Source organism: Periplaneta americana, chromosome 17 (assembly GCF_040183065.1).
Source record: "Periplaneta americana isolate PAMFEO1 chromosome 17, P.americana_PAMFEO1_priV1, whole genome shotgun sequence".
Taxonomy (NCBI): domain Eukaryota; kingdom Metazoa; phylum Arthropoda; class Insecta; order Blattodea; family Blattidae; genus Periplaneta; species Periplaneta americana.
This window is the reverse complement of record NC_091133.1, coordinates 35607691-35629705: the sequence shown is the minus strand read 5'-3', so window position 1 is coordinate 35629705 and position 22015 is coordinate 35607691. Positions and strand designations below refer to the sequence as shown.

Sequence of the window (22015 nt, the reverse complement as noted above, 5' to 3'; positions counted from 1 at the left end):
AAATTTAAGTTTTTGAATACATAGTATGACATTTAATTACAAATAATATTTCGGAATATGTATAATAAGAACTTTCTTGTGTTAAATTTTAACGTACCTTGTTAACATGTTTCGACCTATTTTGGGTCATCTTCAGAACTGGTCGTTGTTGGTCTTGGCGCCTCTTGTTTCCTGTGAGGATGCATTCGTAGTGTAGAGTCAAAGAGTGTATGTGTTTTGAAATTGAGTTGTGTGCTGAGAATATCGTTGGGGTGTGTTTTCGTGTGTCTGTATATTTCATATTGTTCTAGTGTGTTGAGTTTCTGGCTTTTTGGTTGGATGTACAGTATTTCCATGTCTGTGATGATGTCTCTGTAGGTGTGGTTGGCATTTGTGATGTGTTCTGCATATGTGGAGGTGTTTTGTAATTTTGTTATGGCTGTGATGTGTTCTGATGTGTCACTCTGTAACACCTGCAACAACTTCTACATAGGACAGACAGGCAGATCATTTCAAACACGTTACAAAGAACAAATCACAGCCATAACAAAATTACAAAACACCTCCACATATGCAGAACACATCACAAATGCCAACCACACCTACAGAGACATCAACATAGACATGGAAATACTGCACATCCAACCAAAAAGCCAGAAACTCAACACACTAGAACAATATGAAATATACAGACACACGAAAACACACCCCAACAATATTCTCAACACACAACTCAATTTCAAAACACATACACTCTTTGACTCTATACTACGAACGCACCCTCACAGGAAACAAGAGGTGCCAAGACCAACAACGACCAGTTCTGAAGATGACCCAAAATAGGTCGAAACATGTTAACATGGTACGTTAAAATTTAACACAAGAAAGTTCTTATCGTACATATTCCGAAGTGATACAGTGTTAAAAGTTGTGTAATCAAGATGAATAATATTTCTCACTAAAATCTCGACAGAAAATAAAATTCATGCCTGTTTTCCATTAAGTGTAAAAAAAATTGTAGAGAACTATAATGTTAAATGGAGTATGTTATAAACTGAAGCATGTAACAGACCTGAGTGGATGTTGCAGGCAGTCATGGCGTAAACCCCTTCATTTCCAAAACCTCCATCATCTTGGGGCACTGATCCTCCACTGGAACATCCCTCACCACACCGTCTCCGCACTCTGTGAACATCATTCATTTAGATTATTGCATATTATTAGCCATTAAGCAGGGTTTAGTACATGTGAAAAGTGTGAAGTAAATATATCGCTGAAAAATATTTTTCAATATTCAATAATTACAGTAAATATTTTTCTCAAAAAATCGCGAAATTGGTGGTCGCGAAATTTTTCATTCACTATCTACACCATACTGAATTGGTTAAAGGCCTCAAATCTACAATTATATAATACTAGTGGCTTGTGCGGCAAATGCTGCAAACTAAGTTCATTAGAAGTTCAAATTAAAATTTTTCAGATTTATTTTCAATGAAGAATAGGCCTACCAGTCATTTTAAAAGTTATTTGCTTCCATAACAATGAAACATACGCTCTCTGAATGGTTTTTTTATTTAAATGATATGATATATTTGGTCACAGCACTTCTTTACATATAATGGTGTACCTCACATTTCTGTATCCGGTGCCACCATTAACATATTACAGTAACACATTATTTGCAGTGCACGTCTACACAAATACTCCCAATTACACTATGTACCTTTTTTTTTTATTACTTGTTCAATATCCCCTTCAGTATTTCTCCTACATTTCATTTGCTATTCTCTATTTGATCATTAATCCTAATATATCTAAAATTATATATGCCTTTCAAACCCCCTTTTTCCTCTAACTACTATTCACTAAAATTTCAATTTCACTTATTCTCTATAAATTATCATATTGAATTATTTGCCCTATTTGTTCTTTGACCTTTTCTCCTATCTTTCTCTTATATTCATTTACTGTTCCAATGTTCAAATGTTAGTACTAATTTTATGCTGTCACTTGTTCATTTCTCTTAACCCTTTTTCACTATTTTCACTCATTCCTATTTGCGCTCACTTTCACTTTCTCATTATTCCACTTACACCTAATCCTTTCACACTCGTCTCACTTCCTATAAATACTTATACTTATCTCTACACATCAGCTTATACAATTTCTCTCTCCCCTATACTTCTCTATAATTTACAATTTCCCTTTACTAGCACTTTTTGATCACATCCCCACATTTTTTAACCATATCTAACACCTTTGCTATATCCTCAGCTGTCGCAGGTTCTGACCTGTCTTTACTGTTCGTCTCTGCTTTATTTCTACCTCTGTCTTTCTTTCTATTTCTTTCTTCTTCTTCTATTCCTCTTTTATTTCCCCCCCCACACTTTCACTTTCACATCCTAGATTTCCACTTACACTCGCACCCTTAATCTTTTCACTACTTTCTTCCCTATCACTTCCTGACTCTTGGTTTCTCTTTTTATCCCCACTCGCCCTTTTTCTAGTGCCTGTGTTTCTTGTTCTGTTATTGTCAGCATTCCTTCTGGAGTGCGCTAACCTTACTGCCATCGTATGGAGACTAGGAATCCGCTTACGCTGCATGATCACGTTACACTTATCTTCTCCTTGTTGTGTCATCACCTTTATACTTCCTCGTATGTCAGTATGTGGGTTCCTGAACTCCTTACTATTCACTTCTGTTACCATGTGTTGATCTGCGACAATCACTTGTTCCGTCCTTGAAGTTGGGATGATTTTCTTCCTCCATTCCTTCTCCTTCCCTCCGCTTATGTAGCTAACATCGACTCTCTGTTGTCTTCTCGTTGCTTCTCTCTGCAGAGTTGAAATATGTCCACTGTCCTCTATCGTTCTTCTCGTTAGTCCAAATTCTGGATGATCTTCATTCCTCAGGCAAAACTCCAGATCATACCATTTTCCATTCACTTTCAGTTTATCTTCGTACATTTTAGCAAAGTGACCCTTCGCCCTCGCTGCTTTCATATAAGGTAGTAGCTGTTTTCTTCTATTTCTTACTTCAAATGACATATCTGTTTCCACCCTCACTCCTGAACCCTGGAGCCGTCCTAGATTGTTCAGAATAACTGCCCTTACTTTTGTATTCTTAAAGCTCAAGAAGATACGCCTTTTATTTCCTTTCCCTAATCTGTACGTATGGTCGACATGTTCGTCTCTCAACTCTATATTAAAGATCACTTCACATAAATCTCTCACTTTCTCAAAAGTATCCATCTCTTTTTCCCGGCCCCTTTCTTCGACCCCGAAAATTATTAAGTTATTTTTTCTCAACTTGAGATCGTAGTCACTCATCTTCTTCTTTAATTTGTTATTCTCTCTTCTATCTTTTCACAGATGTTTTCTACTTTTAGTCTTAAGTTTTCTAAACCCTGGCTCTTCATTTCTTCTTCTACTTGATTCAAGCCTGCATTATTATTCCTTTCCTCTCTACTTAATTCACTTACTTTATCCTTTCCTGATGTCTCTTTCTGTAACCAATGTTCCATCTTCTCTTACTGTATTCTTCTCTTCTTCCTCAGGCCAATAGCCTTTATACTGTGTAAGCGAGTTGTGCACACGCGACTGCTCTCTCCGGCTTTCTGCTGTAAACCGAATGTTTTTTTTATGCCAAATACTTTTTCTTGAACCTATCTATCTTCAGTTTTTGAGTTTAAAAGCATAAACGCAAGTAACAACGTTAGAATGATCAGTGGATTTTTCATGTGGGAGTAAAGCAGTAGTAGCTATTTCAGGTCATTGTGGATTGTAGGTGAGAGTTAAGAAAATGTCAGGTTTGCCATGCTTTCAAACAATAGACATAGCAACTTGGTATAGCTGCTGCATGTTTCGTGAACTATCTTAAAATGTAGAGGATAGAATAATTTTATCCTGCTAAGAGATCTGGAGACTACAAAATCTTGTATGTCTCTTATTTTATCAGTAAGTAATACCATTTGGTCTTTCCTTAGGAACTGTAATTTTTGCGCTCTCTCCAGACAATATTGGAGAGAATCACGCATATAAATATCCACATCACACTGCCATTAAATCTATGAAAAAGACTCACACTACTTGATTAATAACTATGAAAATATTCCATTTTTAATAACAATAATTTTAACTTGTGTAAGTTTTGTAGTTTTCAGTAACATATACTGTATATATTATACAGCCGTCAATCAGTAAATTAAAGAAATGAAGATCTAATTTAAGATATTCTCTACGTCTACTTAAAGGTTTGAGCTTCATATCATCAATAGGCTGTATCATTAATAGGTATATTAGTAACAAATACTCACATCATGGTATTAACTATAATAATATTTCACTTTTAATGGTGATGTCATCAAACCTCCTCAAGTTTCGTAGTTTTCAATACACAGCTGTACTCAGAACATTACACACCACAGAATCAGACCTGTAAATTATTTTTAGTAAGTCTTGAAAGTTTTTAATAACCAATTATAGAGAAGTTATAAAAATTAAACAAATGAAGATCGACATATTATTGTCATTATGTCATCACAGAATTTGTTCTGATTTGCTCTAAATATGTTGGCAATCCTGTAGAGGTCATGGTCTTCGTGTAAGATTGCTTATTGTAGTGTGTGTGTTTTGTTTTATTCTAGAAAGCCATTAGTTCTCAAAACTGACGACAGATGGATTTTGGAAAATAGTAAAATTATGTAGGAAAACTGACATTTCACTTAAAATTAATATTTTTCTGCAAATCTTTGGGTTCCAAGCTACAAAATGAGGAGTCATTCATTAAAATCTGTTCAGCCATTTTTCCGTAATTTCCATTACCAGTTCAAATGATATATATAGATGTGTGTGGAGAGAGCTAGCAATGCTTTGGTCTTCACACTATAGCGGAAAATAAGTTGCTACACAGTGGAATCATCTCTCTATATATATATTGTATATCATTATTCGTAATTAAAACATGAATTTTATTACGCAATATTGAAGCCAGTTTGATATGAGTTGAGAGAAATAAAGTTACATAAATTTGAACAGCTGACTTTCTATTAACTAGGCCTATTTAATTTTATACATGTAATTGGGGGTAGCTATATTTTAAAAAAATCGCTAGCCAATTTATGTCAGCAGCAGCAGCAACAACAGCATCATCTATTGCTCAGGCATTTAGAACTTCTTCATTTGCCTTCTAGCTTCTCAGTATAATTTAGAGTTCGAATCCAGAAGATTGGACACCAACGCTGGACATTTTTGTACATATTCTTAATTTATCAAAGAGTCTTCTAGGTTACACAGGATGCATTTTGGTGAATCAAAAACTGCAATTTTAAACAGGTGTGCTGCTAAACAGTCATGGCCAGTTAGCATTCGAAATTTTGCTACTGCATCATGTTGAGGAGAATCAGGTATATATTCTTTTTCAGTAAGCAATACTGACCAAGATTTATTATTACTGTTTTCTTGAAATTTCTTTAAACTTTTGATTTGAAATTATGTTTGTATGAACAATTTGGCACTGCGATAAGATATCTTTTTCAAGGGTACTTGTAATATTTTAGTTCCTTTCTTTGTCAATCTGCAATCTCATTGGCCATAATACCGCAATGAACAGGGATCCATTGGAGATAAAAGTTTTTATATTGTTTACCAGTATGTGTATGGATGATCGAATTTCTGCAATTCTGGAATTTGTACGAATATTGACTGAAGCTATGGCTTGGATTGCGGAAATTGAGTCCTTAAATATAACAGCGGTTTTTAACATATTAATTTGAAGCACAAGTCGTGTTAATGCCCTGTTGATTGCTGCAATTTCTCCATCAAAGTGAGTAGAAGGACTCCCCGTAGACAAAAACTGAATAAATGGAATATATTCCAGCCCCAGCTGGTTTATATTACATGTTATTAAATGTGTAACACCAAGCAGAAAATAATAATGATTTACACACCTCCTCCACAATCTCAAAGCAGTCTTCTTAATAGCTTCAAGACTTAATGAACCTCCAACAATGCTACAGAGCTGCTCATTGGTCTCAGCATATGATGTGGTAAGAGGGGAGACATAGATTGGGTAACCAATTGGTTGATCACATGACGAATTAATGATGTTCCTTAGGGCCTGTAAGAAATGTAAATGGAGTAAATTAATGGCAAATACTTATTCATTACACTTATACGCAGCAAATAAAAACAGTAATATCCATAAAATTATACGTTAACATATTCTTACAAAGCACTCATTCACAGTCATACAGTTTCCACTGCTGTGTCTGCAAAACATAATAACAATAAAGGAAGTTATCCTCAATGAAATTTAACTACTCTTCGTAACTGTGAACTTTCGGCAACCTTCAGTTTTAAAAAATCTTCTCAACTTATATGAGATGCTGCAAGTAAATAATAGAAAATTACTATAAACCGAATACTTTTTTGTGGCAAGTCATTTAAGACTGTTTACCATGTAAAATATCAAGTGAAAATTGTTGCAGCCAATTTTCAGTAAATCGACATTGTGAAATTTTGGCATAGAGTTCAAATATATTTTATAATAATATTGAATTGGGCGAACCGTCTATACTTATCTAGTTTATATTTGGATTAAACATTAACGTTTTCGGCACTTATGTGCCATTTTCAAATGCATGGAATTGCCTTATTACATGTTCAAATAGATACACCTTATGTGTGTGAAATATATGGTATGTACCCTTGATGATCTACCATCGTTTACAAAATAATATCTAAATTAAATTAAAAACACTTGCTAATTTAATTTAGATATTATTTTGTAAACGATGGTAGATCATCAAGGGTACATACCATATATTTCACACACATAAGGTGTATCTATTTGAACATGTAATAAGGCAATTCCATGCATTTGAAAATGGCACATAAGTGCCGAAAACGTTAATGTTTAATCCAAATATAAACTAGATAAGTATAGACGGCAAGTATAAACTAGATAAGTATAGACGGTTCGCCCAATTCAATATTATTATATTACAACGTGCTTATCGCAGAATCATACAAAATGAAAATATCAAATATATTTCGTTTTGGAGCAAAAACGATTTTATTTTATTTTAAATGTATACTTCTCAGCTCAGTTAATTTTTAAATATTGTGTGTAAACAAAATTCAACGGTTCATGGTCATTTTTCCTTAGGAAGCTTTCCCTGGACACATACTTCCAAAATAATTTTTTTCCCTGGACCCTTTCTTCCTAAAACCACTTTACCCAGTTTTTCTTTCCCCTAAACATATTTTGCTTGTCTTGTAACCCAATAAAAATCAGGGTACGTTATTTTCACTGAAATTTCTTCTTCTTTGGTATGAGTTTGAAGCTTGTTAATAACCAGACATAGAATCTCGCCATCTTTTTCTTGGTCTCCCAATGCCTTGTCTTCCCTCAGGTATACCCTTTTGTCCTCCTCTCCTTACCAATCTATCAACTCCCATTCTTGATACATGTGATTTCCATTCCTCTCTTCTCCTTATAATTCATTCTTCTATTCTTTGTATATTACATTCTTCTCTTATCTCCTTACTTCTCACACTGTCTCTTCTTGTCTTTCCTATTATTCTTCTCAATATATTCAATTCCGTTGTTTCAAGTAATTGCTTTGTTTTTGCTGTATCCACTCTGGTTTCTGCTGCATATGTCATTATTGGTCTTACAATAGTGTTCTATACTCATCTTTTTATTTGTTTTTAGATATTTATTTTTCCATATGAAATCATTTAAATACCCTGACACTCTTGATGCTTTAATCGTTTGATCCCTTACTTCATATTCTACAAAAATCAAAGCTTGATATTGTGACTCTCAAATAATTTATCTGCATAACTTGTTCAATAATAGCGTTATCCAGTTGTAATTTACATCACAATGGTGATTTGTTCACAGTTAGAGTCTTTATTACCAGATACAGGGTCCGGCAGTTGGTTCTGATTAGTTTGGTAGAGCTGTAAAATGAATTGAGAGTAGTGAAAATGAAATGTTGTCAAGACAACATGAACTTCAAAACATGCAATTTTGTTAATCATGGATGCTTGGCTAGTTAAAGTACGCATTTTTGTGGTATCAGTATATAGGGAAGACCAGGTAACTTGATACCCTAAGGGTGAAACCTAACCATTTTTCCCCCATTACTACAAATGCTAGTGGATTATGGTGATTTTCTAGTTTGAAAGTTGAATTTTCTTTTGCCAACTTCGTTTCGAATTTCGATACTGACAAATACTATAAATGGTAGTGATTTTGTAACTGGTATGTTGGCAGCTGAGGCAAATATCGACAATATTTGCCAGTACTGGAGTTCCATGAAATTAAAATTGTACTAGATATCTCAGCCGGTTACTGGAAGATAGTGAAATTCGAACTTATTAATAATTAATTAATATTAGTATTAATATTAATACATAATAGTTATTTTATATGTTGCGTTGTGGTTATAATTCAAGAATAGTCAGATAAGTACGAATAAATATAATATACTTGGGCGTGATAATGCACGTGGGTAATGGATAGAAATATTATTTCAAATTTTAATGAATTTCTTTCGTGTTTAGATTTTTATTACAATGTCAAAAAAATGAAATAGTGTGGCAGTGACTCCTCCAAGGAAGAAAATGTGTGGCATTCAGAGTACGCTTCAGAAATCTGTAGTTCACATGTATAATGAGTTGAAGAAAGAAGATAATGAATTATGCTAACGGAGACAGCAATTACAACCAGAATAGGAAAATTATTAGGAGTAAGTATTCTTAAGCATACATTTCAAAGTGGTATTCAGTTTTAGGAGTTTTCACTAATAATTTCATGATTGTGGTCAAACAAAACAAATTTTTAGGTTAGGCCTAGATGTTTAATCAAGTCAGTGATTTTCATATTGCCAAACTAAATACATTTAAGATACTGTAATAGTGCAGTAGGTGATAGCTTAAATACATTTACAAATTAGACGAACAAATAATCAAACAGCACGAAAGTAAATGTCCAGTTTTCTCTTTTGGTATTAAATTAACCGTTCAGATCACAATTTACATGCCACATCGGCCGAAGAAAATACAAGTCATATTGTAATTATTAACTTGATATTGCAGCAAATATTACATGAATGTTGGCCTGTTACGGTGCTTAAAAATAATTCAGTTTTATATAATAACTATATAACATACTCTATAAAGCATAGGAACGTTGACTCTGGCTGAATAATTTATTCATGACTGGTCTAAGTAATATTAAATATGGTGTTTCTTCAGAAAAGCTACGCCACCCAAAGTACTTGTTAAGATATAACACTCGAGAGGACGAGGACGCACCACTGGGAAACTAACCATTTCTCTTCATCCTGGACCTCTCACATGTTATATTGGTAATTAGTAACAAGTTTGAGGGAGGGACTACAACAATGCATTAGAATATACAGGTAAGTGTCAAAGGATTTTTGTGCTGAAAGTATTTGTGGCTGTGCACTAAAACCACGTGTTCCTCACTATGTAAATATCACAGAAATCAATTAAACAAAATAAAATTATGCCTTCTTTGATGTAGCTTTTCTGGAGAATTACCTAAATATTAGCCTACTTAAACCTATCGTAGACCCAACCTAACATGTTGATCATTTTCTATTCATATAGCTGTAAATGTTGGTATCATGCATGAATTTTATGATATAACAATTTTTAGAAGTGTTATGTTATTGTTTGTTATTACAGCTTGGCTTTACTACAGCCAAGAAAGTGATAACAAATTCACAGAAGGGGACCCCACTTGTGACACCAGGAAAACATAGACTACGTAAACATCCAGTGACTGATGCTGATGATTTTACAAAAGATACAATTGCGAGATTTATTTATGACAAGTTACATAAAGGTAGGGAAGTTACAGGAATTATTGTGTTGATTTATGCAATGTAATTCTGATATTAGTCATATGTATAAAAATATGGCATAATTTTCATTTATTGTTACAGGGGAAGTACTAACAGCAGCAAAAGTTCTGGAACATATGAATGATGATTATGAAACATATTTATTTAGAGTATCCTTATCATCAGTGAAAAAAATTTTGAAAGAGATGAAATTTCTATGGAGCAAAGGGGATCCTTATACACATGTACGAGAAAGTGATGTTATTCGTTTTTAAGAGAATATATAAGAAATGTGGAGCGTGAGAACCCTAAACCCGTAGTATTCTTGGATGAGACTTGGATTTTTATGAATGGTAAATTTCAATGTATTGTGAGACATTGAGTGATTGAATTTTTTATTAACAAATAGATTAACACTTATGTGGAATATGAAATTGCAATTAATATAGGCTACTAGTAATGAATTCAGGTGGGAACAACATGTTTTGCAATTAATAGTTTCATATTATAACTAGAGGTTAGTTATAAAATTCTTGAACAGTTTTCCTGTCTTTAAAATTTTTGTGTCTCTTAGAGTGTCAATGTGAATTGCTTTTCTCTCTCTGTTTTTTTTAAGTAGGATCACCCACTTATTCATGAAATAAACCAGGTGAAGTTTCCAGTGACATGAATGGTGTTATTCGTAGACCAACAAATGAGGGTGGAAGATTAGATGCCGGAACAAAAGGTGGATTTATACTCGGTAAGTTATATTGATTTATATTTTACATAAATTTGGCAAGAGTAATTTTTTTAATCAGGGTACAAAAATATAAAAATTGGTGACTAAATAAAAACGTGGGAAAGCCTTTCACCAAAGAGGATCTCATGTCATGTTATGTTATGTTATGTTTTATTTTCTTTATTTAAATGCTGTGAATTCATGTGACGTAATTATATGCCCAGGTATAATTTTTATTGCAGGTGCTGATTTAATTTTTTCATGCAACTGAAAGAAAAGTCAGGACTACCATAGTGCTATGAATAGCCCTGTAGTTGAGAAGTGGGTGCAAACACAGTTGTTGACCTGAGAACATTAGGGCAATGCATTATTGTCATGGATAGTGCTGCATATCATAGCAGACTTGTGAAAAATCAGCCAACAACAAAATGTAGGAAAGAACAGCTACTGGTGATTGCAACTGAATATAATAGATTTGTTGTACTAAATGATAAGAGTTGATGGTGTGAAATCACCTTTTGATATTACATTGCAATATTAATTTCCATACTTTACAGTCATTATTATTATTATTATTATTATTATTATTATTATTATTATTATTATCATTACTACTACTACTACTATTGCAACTGTTTCTCTTATTTCTCATGATTAAGCATACTTATAGATGCTACTTTTTTCTTTCAGGTGAAATTGAATCTACATAAGAATCCTAAGACAACAGAGCCTTGCCAATTACTGTTCTGAAGCGGCCTTGTCTTATGTGTTGTGTCTATATACAATTAATTCTTTCAGTTTTTTTTTCCCCCTTTAATGTAATGAAGTTGCTGGTTGATTGATACCAAGTGTTCAGCAGTTGATGTCATTTGTTATCTTGCACTCCAATATTTAACCAGATGATTGAAAGCTGTGTAAAGTTAAACAGTCAAGACAATGATCCATATCTTCATTGAGATTTCAGAAATGGCATGGGGAGATTCTGAAATATCAGTTATTTGTAAATATTTGAGACAATCATGGCCTGTGATAATATGAGTACTGCCACTGTAGATTTTCATAGAAGTTCAGTTATTAAATTAGGTGCATTATTTTTACTATGTATTGTACTATATTTTTGTTTCGCTTAATTGATGAATTATATATGCTGTAAATTGAATAGTAGACTGTAGGCCTATAGCTTAACTGATGAATTGTATGTGCTGTAAATTAAATAGTAGGCTGTATACCACAAGTGATGAATTGTTTATGCTTGTAATGTGAAGTAATTTGCATGATATTTATTATCAATTTCTGTATATTTCAACTGATTGAATTGTTTATACTTTTAAATTGAATTAACTTGCTTGCTATGTATTATATTTTATAGCTTAACTGATGAATAATTGTGTAGTTTTGTCAATTTAATAATCTGAGTGCCATGTACTTCATATTTTTAGTAGAGCCACCAATGTAGCTTAGTCGGTAGACTCGTTGGCCTGCAAATTCAGAGCTGCACTCGAGGGTAGTTTGGATCCCCCATTTGGTCTGATTAGTTGGTTTCTTCTGAGGATTTTCCTCCATCGTGGAGCTGATGCCGGATGGCCTATTGCAATTTTTTCATTTGCTTTAGAATCATTCCGATTTTTGTTACCACATTGTCATGTTCTGATCTTGTTATTCTTTTAACAGTGTGGTAAGATGCAGGTATAGATAACCTTACAGTAATTTTGCTACCTTTCAGCTACCTCATTACCTCCCACTCCATAAAGTTCATGGATCCACGGAAATACCAGTCGTCGATGTAATCGACCATTTTGCTTAAAATATTAAAACACTGTAAAATATTGAGATTTCATGCTGTTACGTCCAATACTGCAGCGAGAATATCTGATTTTGAATCTGATAGTATGACAGCCTTCTCAGATTTATGAAGTTGATACTGGAGACTTTGTAAGCTTAAAAGTGTATCTAAATTTTCACTATCAAAATTAGTCAGTGTTTGAAGTTAGTTAGTTAGTGGCGTTTAAAAAGAGCGCGTCAGCTACTATGGCTATTTGCGCCATTATCTAAAATCTTTCACTAAACATAAACACAATACAATAACCAGAATGTTTAAAAAACTAAAAAGTGTTGTCACGGTTAAAATGGGGCAAACAAGTGTTTGAATATAATTCCCTGTAAAAGGGAATATACTGGTATTGTACTACAACACCACTACATCTATGGCTTGGTAAACAGGATCCATCTATAAAAAATACTGTATGTAGTCACTCACTGACCAGATCATTTATCGTTTCTAATGATTTTTAAAATGTCTAGAGAAGTATCACATTTCTTAACATCATCTGTTAAAGTTAACTTATGTACTATTCATTTTCAAATAACTTGGGATTGTGTTTTATTAGTAAAGTTTCCCTTAATTGAGCAAGTTTGAGTTCTCCAAGTAGAGTCAAAAAGTCTGATGGGATTTTGGCTCAGTTTATTAATATTTGTGGACTGTGATTTTTTGTTCTAGACAACCATATTATCTGCAAATGATGAGATTATCATAAGATCTATTTCTTTAGTTAGACCATCGACATTAATATTTGAAAATGTATTCCTGAAAACAACAATATGGGAAGCCCAGATGAATCTGTCTGTATTTACATATTTGTGACAATGAATCAAATAATCAAGTCACTGACCCAGTGCAACACTTTATCATGGACACCCTAAGTTTGCAATTTCTTAAGTGATTTATATCTAAAGAGCCATATGATCCTTGAAAATAAATTAAAATTGTTAAGGTGTTTTGTTTTCTGTTTAAAATATCTTTAATATCTTGACTAAAATTTAAAATCTGTCCATTTGTTGAATGCAATTCTCTAAAGTCAACTCAATAAGATGAAAGTTAGTTACTAGATTCCAGGAACCAATTCAATCTATGAAATCATCTCTTCCATAATTTTGGCTATCATACTAGTAAGTGGTATCTGTTGATAACTTGAAAAGGTATTAGTTGAATAATTGCTTTTCAAAATTGATGTTATGATAGATTTTCTCCAGACAGATATTGTATTTTAGATGAGATTACAAGATAAAAGTAGTGAGTTTGCTTGTTTGCCAACATGTTTAAGAAAATCAGCATGTGTATTGTCTGGACTTGAGATGTTTTAGGTTTTATAAATTAATAGTAATATTCAGTTCTTGATTAAATATTGTTATATAAAGTAGATTGTAGATTTAATATTTCTTTCAGTTTTTCCTTAATAGTCTGACGTACACAGATAAAACTAACAACCACACCACCAACTAATCTAATAGAAATTAAAATATAATTAAATGTAGAAAAAGTAATTAAAATTATAAATACACGTAATAAACCATAACCCCCTAATTTCAACAATATACTATTTTATTCCCGTTTACAGCTTGTAGATAATTATTAATTATAGTTATTACTTATTAGCATAATATTTATTGAACTTACTTGCTATTTCACTTCGTTTGAAAGATGTTATTGTGTACAAAAAGCATTTTTTTATGATCGTTTCATGCTGTATGTTGTGTATAAATCTATGATTTCTGGCCATCTGTTCTGTGTAATCCATCTTTTGTACACAATTAATAAAATACTGTTTTGGTAGTAATTATTTTATTAATTATTTAATTTTCACCAGCTCACATTTCTTGAATCATTTGTTTTTTCTTATTTAAATTTAGGACACAAGAGCCAAAAAGAGACTTCACAGTTATGTATCATACATTTTTTCAATGACAGACGTGGAGTTGCAGAAATAATAAGTGTAAGTGTAACATTATTAAGCAATTTACAAACAAATGAAATCTTTAAAAAGGTATCTAGAAGTGAAATTACTTATGGCTTTTAAGGACCAAAATTATTTTTGTAAGTTGATTTATTATTATTTCAGTTTTTGCCTAGTTGTATTATCCATTTTCTTACTAATTTCAAAAGATAATCAGAAGTTCATTCGAATTCCAACCGAAAGTCAATTGGTTATTAATTTATCTACCTTTAGGAAGTACAGTATATGTACGCTGGAATCTTTGAAGTGAAGTGACAATAATTTAATTGGTCTTGGAACAGATTTGATTCTTGAATATTATATACTATACTTTTTTTGTTGTATATTTACGTCTAGTAACCTATTAATGCTAATACTAATAATAATGTAAAGGAATAAAAGAATAGAACATAGCAATACATTTCTCATTATTATTAAGGCTGGTTCACAATAAACCGGGAACGGTAATGACAACGAGAACGAGAACGGAAATAATGTTAAAATAAATATATTTAAATGTGAGCGTTCACAATAGTTAATTCTGAATGCTCATATTTAAATACATTTATTTTAACAATATTTCCGTTGTCGTTCCTGTTGTCGTTTTCGTTTCAGGTTTATTGTGAACCAGCCTTTATTCTCATTATTATTGAAACTATTTAGAATAACCTTCCAACATTAAGGTAAAGTACGGTGAGTAAAGAAGTCATTCAGTACATAGGATCGTGATTTTACTACATGTGGTGATATCTGGTAACAGTTGGCAACACTGACAAGGCGGAAATATTTGCTGTTTGGGAACTGAACTTACGTGATCCTCACTATATATATTGAAAGTAAGTCCGTTGTTCAAACACAACATCGATTTCGCCATGAGTTCAATGTTCAGAGACACGGTAGGATTCCTTCGAGGAACACAATAGTGGGCCTTTCGACTTCATTTTGCAATGGAATTTGGTGCCATTCTTCAAGAAAATGATAATGTGTTGAATAATTTATGTCAGACAAGGCACATTTTCACTTAAATGGCTTTTGTCAACAAGCAAAATTTCCGATATTGGAGTCAGACAAATCCTATGGCACTGCATGAACGGCCATTACATTGTGAAAATGCGACCGTATAGTGTGCTGTTTCTGCTGCAGTCATAATTGGTCCCTATTTTTTCGAAGACAGAAATGAGAGAGCTGTTACAGTGAAGTATCGACAGATGTTACAGACATTTAGAGGTGCACTAAATAGAGATGACATGTGGTTTCAACAAGATGGGGCTACAGTCCATACTGCCAGTGACACACTGCAATTGTTGAGAAATTTCTTCCCAGGATGCATAATTTCTCGGTTTGGAGATAAAGTGTCATAAACAATTTTCGTGTAAGATTACAACAGGTCATAAGATACCAAGGGGATCACTTGAAATGTGTAATTTTCAAAAAATGAAGACATTCCAATAAATTGTGACATTCAAGCTACATACTGTGTTATTTTTTTACATTTTTAAACCTTATAGTCCCTTTACAACAGCATGTTGAAACTCATCAGAACCAAATGCCGGACTCTGTATAAAAAGTTTAACATTTTTTATAGTGTGAAATGATGATCTGGAACACATTCTTCTATACTGTCCATCCATAAACTACAAAAGAAGTAAATTAAAATCATCAGTACCAGTTGCAGAAGACACAGCCCTGCAGTATATATTGACTACACCCCACCTCTGGCTACTAGCAACAGGCATCTATAATGAATACCGATCAAAATACCCCTCATTTCTCGTGAAAAACAACAACTGAATAGACTACAGTGGACTATAGTGGACTTTATGTTGTCAACAAACAGCTGGATACATTAAGAAGATTGACTGATTGATTGATTGATTGATAGTGTGAAATGATGACCCAGCGTCCTTAAATATTCTAAAATTCTGTCTTCCTCAAACAATTTTTCAGAAGAATCTAAAACATCTTCAGTTGGTTTGAAGGCAAGAGCTAATATTGAATGCATTCCTTGTAGTCCTTCACTGACTGTCACAAATGGAAAAAGCAGCACGAGATGTTGGTACAGTGAAACCTGTTCAAGATGGAAGTGACATGGTCCTAATTTTTTTTCCATTGTGGACAGGTTTCCGTATTATTCAGGTGTGCCATTAAAATGGAATATTTTGTCATTCATATACGTGAAAAACAAAATGGCATGCCGCAAACTGCAAGAAGTACAAAATATTCCATTTAACACTCATCACATTAAATCAGCTTTCAGTCGCTTATTACGTTGGTGAATCATTTTGATTAAAATCTCATTTTCTGTATAAATATTATCGTAACTCACTCATTAGTCATTAAACATTAATAAAATTTACTAATCTCATTCTATTTAATATCTAACACTATACTCTAATACTGTACTGCATATCACTGCACATTATTAATTAATTAGACTAGGAGCCATCTATTAGAAGCCTTGAATTCTCGTTTATTTAATTTCTTTCCCAGTTCAATGGCTTGCTTTGCAGAATAGATCCAGAAATTGGCTTGTTCTTTGAAAGGTCATGAAGAACCCACTCCACAAAGAGTTCATTTATTTTCACATAAACAGTTGCTTTCTGGTTCCTTTCGTGTAACCAATATTGGCAGCACGCCACTCACTCATTATGATCTTTATTTTTTAAAGTGTCACACCTGAGTTTTCCACAACTGTACTTCAATATTATTTCACATAGACTTTGTTTCTCATTTTCCTTTAACTCGATAACTTTTACTTCACCACTTAATGTTAATGTCACATTTTATGCAACTTTTTTTTACCTGGAAATCACTACACTTGCGCTCTGTTTAGCTACGACAGTATACGGGTGTGAAGCACTAAAAATCTTTGAAGGGACTCGTCTGCCTAGTCAACAGGGTAATAAAATTTATGACCGACAGGCCAACACACCCTCGTACCCTCTAGAATTTTGCAAAGAAAACTTGTTTTTATCTTAGTGACCCACATATTTCGTATATTTCTTGAAATTGCACGCTGTTTCAAAATATAGTTACAAAATATAGTGTGTGTCCAAAATATTATTTCCGTTTTGAACAGTAGCAGACAGTTTCCGTTTTATTCAGGAAAAATTACACATAATACATACAAATTTCGCCGGGACCAATAAATTGTTCCAAAATAGACAGGATTCCGGATTATTCAGGTTCCGATTTGAACAGGTTTCACTGTATTAAGAAAGCTGTAATTGAGGAGTTTATCATGACAACCTCAAAGTCGGAGATAACTCTGGCTGGGAGGTAAACTACATTCCAAATCATTCAGCTGCACGACTCACTACTTGGAAAACTCTTAAAAATGCAATTTGGTTTTTTGACGACAAAAGAGAGTAAATAAACGGGAAAGAAATTTTAAGGTCCTCATTACTTGTGGATACCACTCCTAAAATAGTGAAAATTTATGTAAATATGTTTAGGCGGTTTTAAAGGTACCATCAACATACCAAGTCCCTGATTTCAGTAGAAGCTCCACATTTCTTCTTGTTCCAAACACCAAAACTCACTCGTCGTCAGTTTCAAAATCTTCATCTTCATAGCAATCATATATATAAAAAAAATTATCTTCTTTCAAAGTTTTCTTATATCTTTCAGGTAATTCCCTTAAATCACTCAATGCTTTTCGTTCAGGTAATTGGTCTCTCCTAAGTCCTGCTTAAGTCCTTTCCAAGTTTTCTCTTCCTGGTAAATGACATAAAACTCCAGATGCAACTCTCTGTAATTCTGTTTGAATCAATTGTGATGGGGTTACCTCGGGAGGTTCCTTAGCTGTTCTCTTTGAACGATAGTAAGTTCTGCCTGAACTTTCTCCTTATCAGGTACATGAGCATGATTTCCCTCTTTAACTATAATAATTTAATTCCCAGAGCCTATGGTTATGGCAGTTGTTCTGCTTTCTGGTTTTTAGTAACATGTCCAATACTCCTTCTCCCCTCTAGAATCTCTCCTGTGATATACATGCCCATTGTAAAGTAGTTTTTTTTCCATCCCAAGATGGAGTTATAATTTGACGAATGTTAGGCATTCTACTTCATAATTATAAGAGTATTTGATATTCCCCTGCTTGCTGAATCGCATCTTATGGCTGCGTAACTGCCTGATCATTCCTCTTTCTTTAGCATTGAGTTTCGCATGGAGCACTGTTGTCCAGTTTCGACGCTAGAGCGCAGCAAGTAACTGCCATTGATTTAGCTGTGCTAAGTATGCAGAGTGAATTATAATTTTTAATTTGAAATCTTAGAAGTAATTGCAGTGTATGAAAGTAATTGTTTATTAATTATATGATTTTTTTTTCTTTAAAATATATTGGAAATAAGAAATACTCGAGTTAAAATACGTTTCATTTAATGTTTTTTTCTAAACAAGATATTTTGTAGGAGATATGAGTAGTTTAATATCAAAGACGGACATCTGTCGTCTCCATAGTTTTGATTTAGAGGCAATTTTTTAATTCACAGTGTTCGTTGTAATATTTAACACAATTTATTTTATAAATGTAGTGTTGGAGTTTGCATATGGTTTCACTATAACTGGAAAGAGCATGAAAAATTGTATAAAAAACCACAGCTATCTAAATTTCGATTGAGGTCAGATGTCCATCTTTGATATTAAGCTACTCATATAAAATTTGGTTTCCTAAATATAACAATATTAATTATAATATATTTACAAATTGTAAGTTTCTTCTATTTTTTTTTTCTCCCCAAAAGTATGGGGTAAATTATCTGTTTGCAGTATTTTACTCAGTATTTCTTTTCGGGGGGGGGTTAATGAGAACATAATTTATCACATTTTGAATGAGCCTTTTTATATATGGTGGTTATTTTCTGGCAATATTGAACTTAATAAAACAGTAGGCCTAGTGTCTGTATAACATTTCCATGGATTTGAAGAAACTGCTAATTTACAAGCATGAAGTTACCACATACTGTCGTTAATTCGAACCATGATTTTCAATAATCTCTTAGGACTTCCAATCAAAAAGTTTCTATAAACAAGAAAAATAATTATATTAACACGATATTCCATTACCATAATTATATTATTATCAACAATTATTATAGTAATAGCAACTAGGTTACAGGAAGCATATATTTCTTCGTAAATATGTTTAAACTTGTTGAAATTTTTTATATCAGTTTCAGACATCATTTTTATTATGTTAATTGATTTTAGTAAACTCTAAAGCAAGCATATTTGTATTTGTATTTAAGCTATGTGATGCAGAACCATTTGGATGTACTATGACTTAGAAAATAATAAAGTTTTAAGTCAGTATTAATATTACATATTAAGCCATGTGGAAGGATCCGGACACCCTAGGCAATCGTTTTCCTAAGCCTTAGTCTCTTCTGATACTTAAGGACGTCGTAATAATAGTTATTTTAGAGTACTTTGCATATACTGATGTTAATAGCGGTGGGCACTACCTACCACCTGGCGTCAAAATAGCTTTTTTCATTACTCGCACATAAGTGTTGATTGAGCAGGCAGTGTAAGCAGCCATAACATGCAATCCAGAAGGCAGTGGATATTTCACTTGAAAAGTTATAACTTCTTACAACTGTTTCCATGGAAAGAAATGTAACTGTTATAAAACTGTATAAATTACTTGAGGGGATAAATGATATAAGGGAAAGAGAGTTTTGGGGAAAAAAAATTGCTAAGGAAAGAAAGCATTAGGGAATAAGTTGAGGGAAAAATGGTATAAGGAGAAAACATTTTTGTGGAAAACCCCTAACTAAAGGAAAAATGACTGGGAACGAAATCCAATATGTAGTTTAGGAGAAACTGCAATACATAGATGAATAGTCAGCGTAACTACTTTTTTTTTATCAAGAGGGATTCTTAAAACCTGTCCCATAAAAATACGAAAAAAAAAAAGAAAAAAAAAAAAAAGAAAGAAAGAAAGAAAGAAAAAGTGTGGAGAGAGAACACTCTAGCCATTCGGCTAATTGTGTGTCAACAGATATAAATATTAGCTGTCCATAACTTACTAACTGTAAAGATGTGACAACATACTTGGAATGTTGTACTGAGAAACAACAGTGCTTACTTGGAGAAAATAGTTGAGTCACCATTCTGTCTAAATGCTTACTTTTCTCACATGACATGCGAGATAACTTCAGGCATGATTTGCCAACTGAATGATAACTACTCAAGACTGGGAGCTATTCAATTTTTCGATAATCTTTCATGCAAGCTTTTTTTAAATTACTAACAGTCTGTGCTTATAACCTGTATGTGTTGAATCAGTTAAATAGCCAACAAAAAGAGTGAATTTCGCAACCTTATGCCATTTGTCCACGAGGTGTCGCTTTATAGATTCGTCTTTGATACGACATTGCTTGCTTGAAGTTTTATGCAGCGATTAATGTTATCAAGTGAGTATTCGAATACAAGGCTGCATGCCTATACATACACATGACCAACTAGGTTTTATTTCCTTAGACCATGGCAGTATGCGTGTTTCATTTGTTTTTATGGAGTACTCAAGAAGGGTAAATGTTGGAATCTTAGCTTTCTGTTCCAATATGTGGAAAGATATCACTTTCTCTACAATCATGTATGTATGTATTTATTCACACTGCAAATGGGTAAATACCCGGTGGCTATCGTATGATAGGTACTAGATTATGCTAGGATTACTGTTACAGATAGATCTTGAACTGAAGACTAAATTCTTTCTTTGGAGGTAAAACATTCCCGCATATAGTTCGAGACAAATTGTAACGTCCTTGTCCCAATCCACTGCCCATAGGCAGTTCACCTTTCTCAGTGATTTTTAAAATAGAAAGTAGTTGTGAGAGAAGGGTTGCCTTTTGTTCACTGATATTTACAATAGGCAGTATGAGGTGTGTGTGTTTAGTACTTCCTGGAACTAAGGACATTTTGTAGCCTTTATATGATAGGCTCTACGATTTGCATCAATTGCAGATAAGTACCTTTTCTCATTCTGTATAATGATTTACATTTATCATTATCCTCAGATAGTTCCTTAACTGTTACAAAAGTTTAAAATTAATATTATTGCGATGTACCTCTCAGTTTAAGCTCCACCTCTTAGTTTCCCTTTAGTGACCAACCCTCATGGATTCAATCCGGCATCGGAATTTGAATCCCGTGTGGCTTAGTGGATAGAGCATCAGCACATAGAGCTGAAGACCTGGGTTCGAATCCCAGTGTCAGAGAGAATTTTCACTCACCGATCCTTCATCATATGATAATGCAGAATTCCTGCACGGAAATATCACATATACTTCGGTACAATGCAATAATGATATGCGTATATAATCACTTAGTGATTTAAGACGGTGCTCATTCCGCCAGATCCCGGCCACTTAGTCAATTGTAATGAGTGCACCTCTGCACATTAGTGTGTTGGACATTGTGCCATTGTAACACATCTGTGACACAGTGCATGAGGCTTGGCCATTAAAGGGAAACTAAGAGGTGGAGCTTAAACTGAGAGGATTCAATTCAGCATCGGAATTGGAATCTCGTATGGCTTAGTGGATAGAGCGTCAGCACGTAGAGCTGAAAACCCGGGTTCGAATCCCAGTGCTAGAGAGACTTTTTTTCCACTCCATCGATCCTTCATCATCTAAAATTAATATTTTTCCCTAAGT

General features: G+C 33.3%; 1 protein-coding gene and 1 long non-coding RNA gene across 2 annotated transcripts in view; one reads left to right on the top strand and one right to left on the bottom strand.

Moving 5' to 3' along the window:
• The window catches only part of LOC138693001 (pecanex-like protein 1), a 78584-nt gene that overhangs the window by 26521 nt on the left and 30048 nt on the right, over positions 1-22015 (bottom strand). The window contains exons 5-6 of the mRNA XM_069816499.1: positions 5928-6097; positions 1052-1164 (exon numbers count right to left, since the gene is read on the bottom strand). Coding sequence (XP_069672600.1) covers positions 1052-1164; positions 5928-6097 — 283 coding nt within the window. The remainder of the gene's footprint in view (positions 1-1051; positions 1165-5927; positions 6098-22015) is intronic.
• Positions 10868-11635, top strand: LOC138693293 (uncharacterized). Its single transcript, XR_011330274.1, has 2 exons — positions 10868-11031; positions 11272-11635. It is a non-coding gene; the product is annotated as an uncharacterized lncRNA (long non-coding RNA).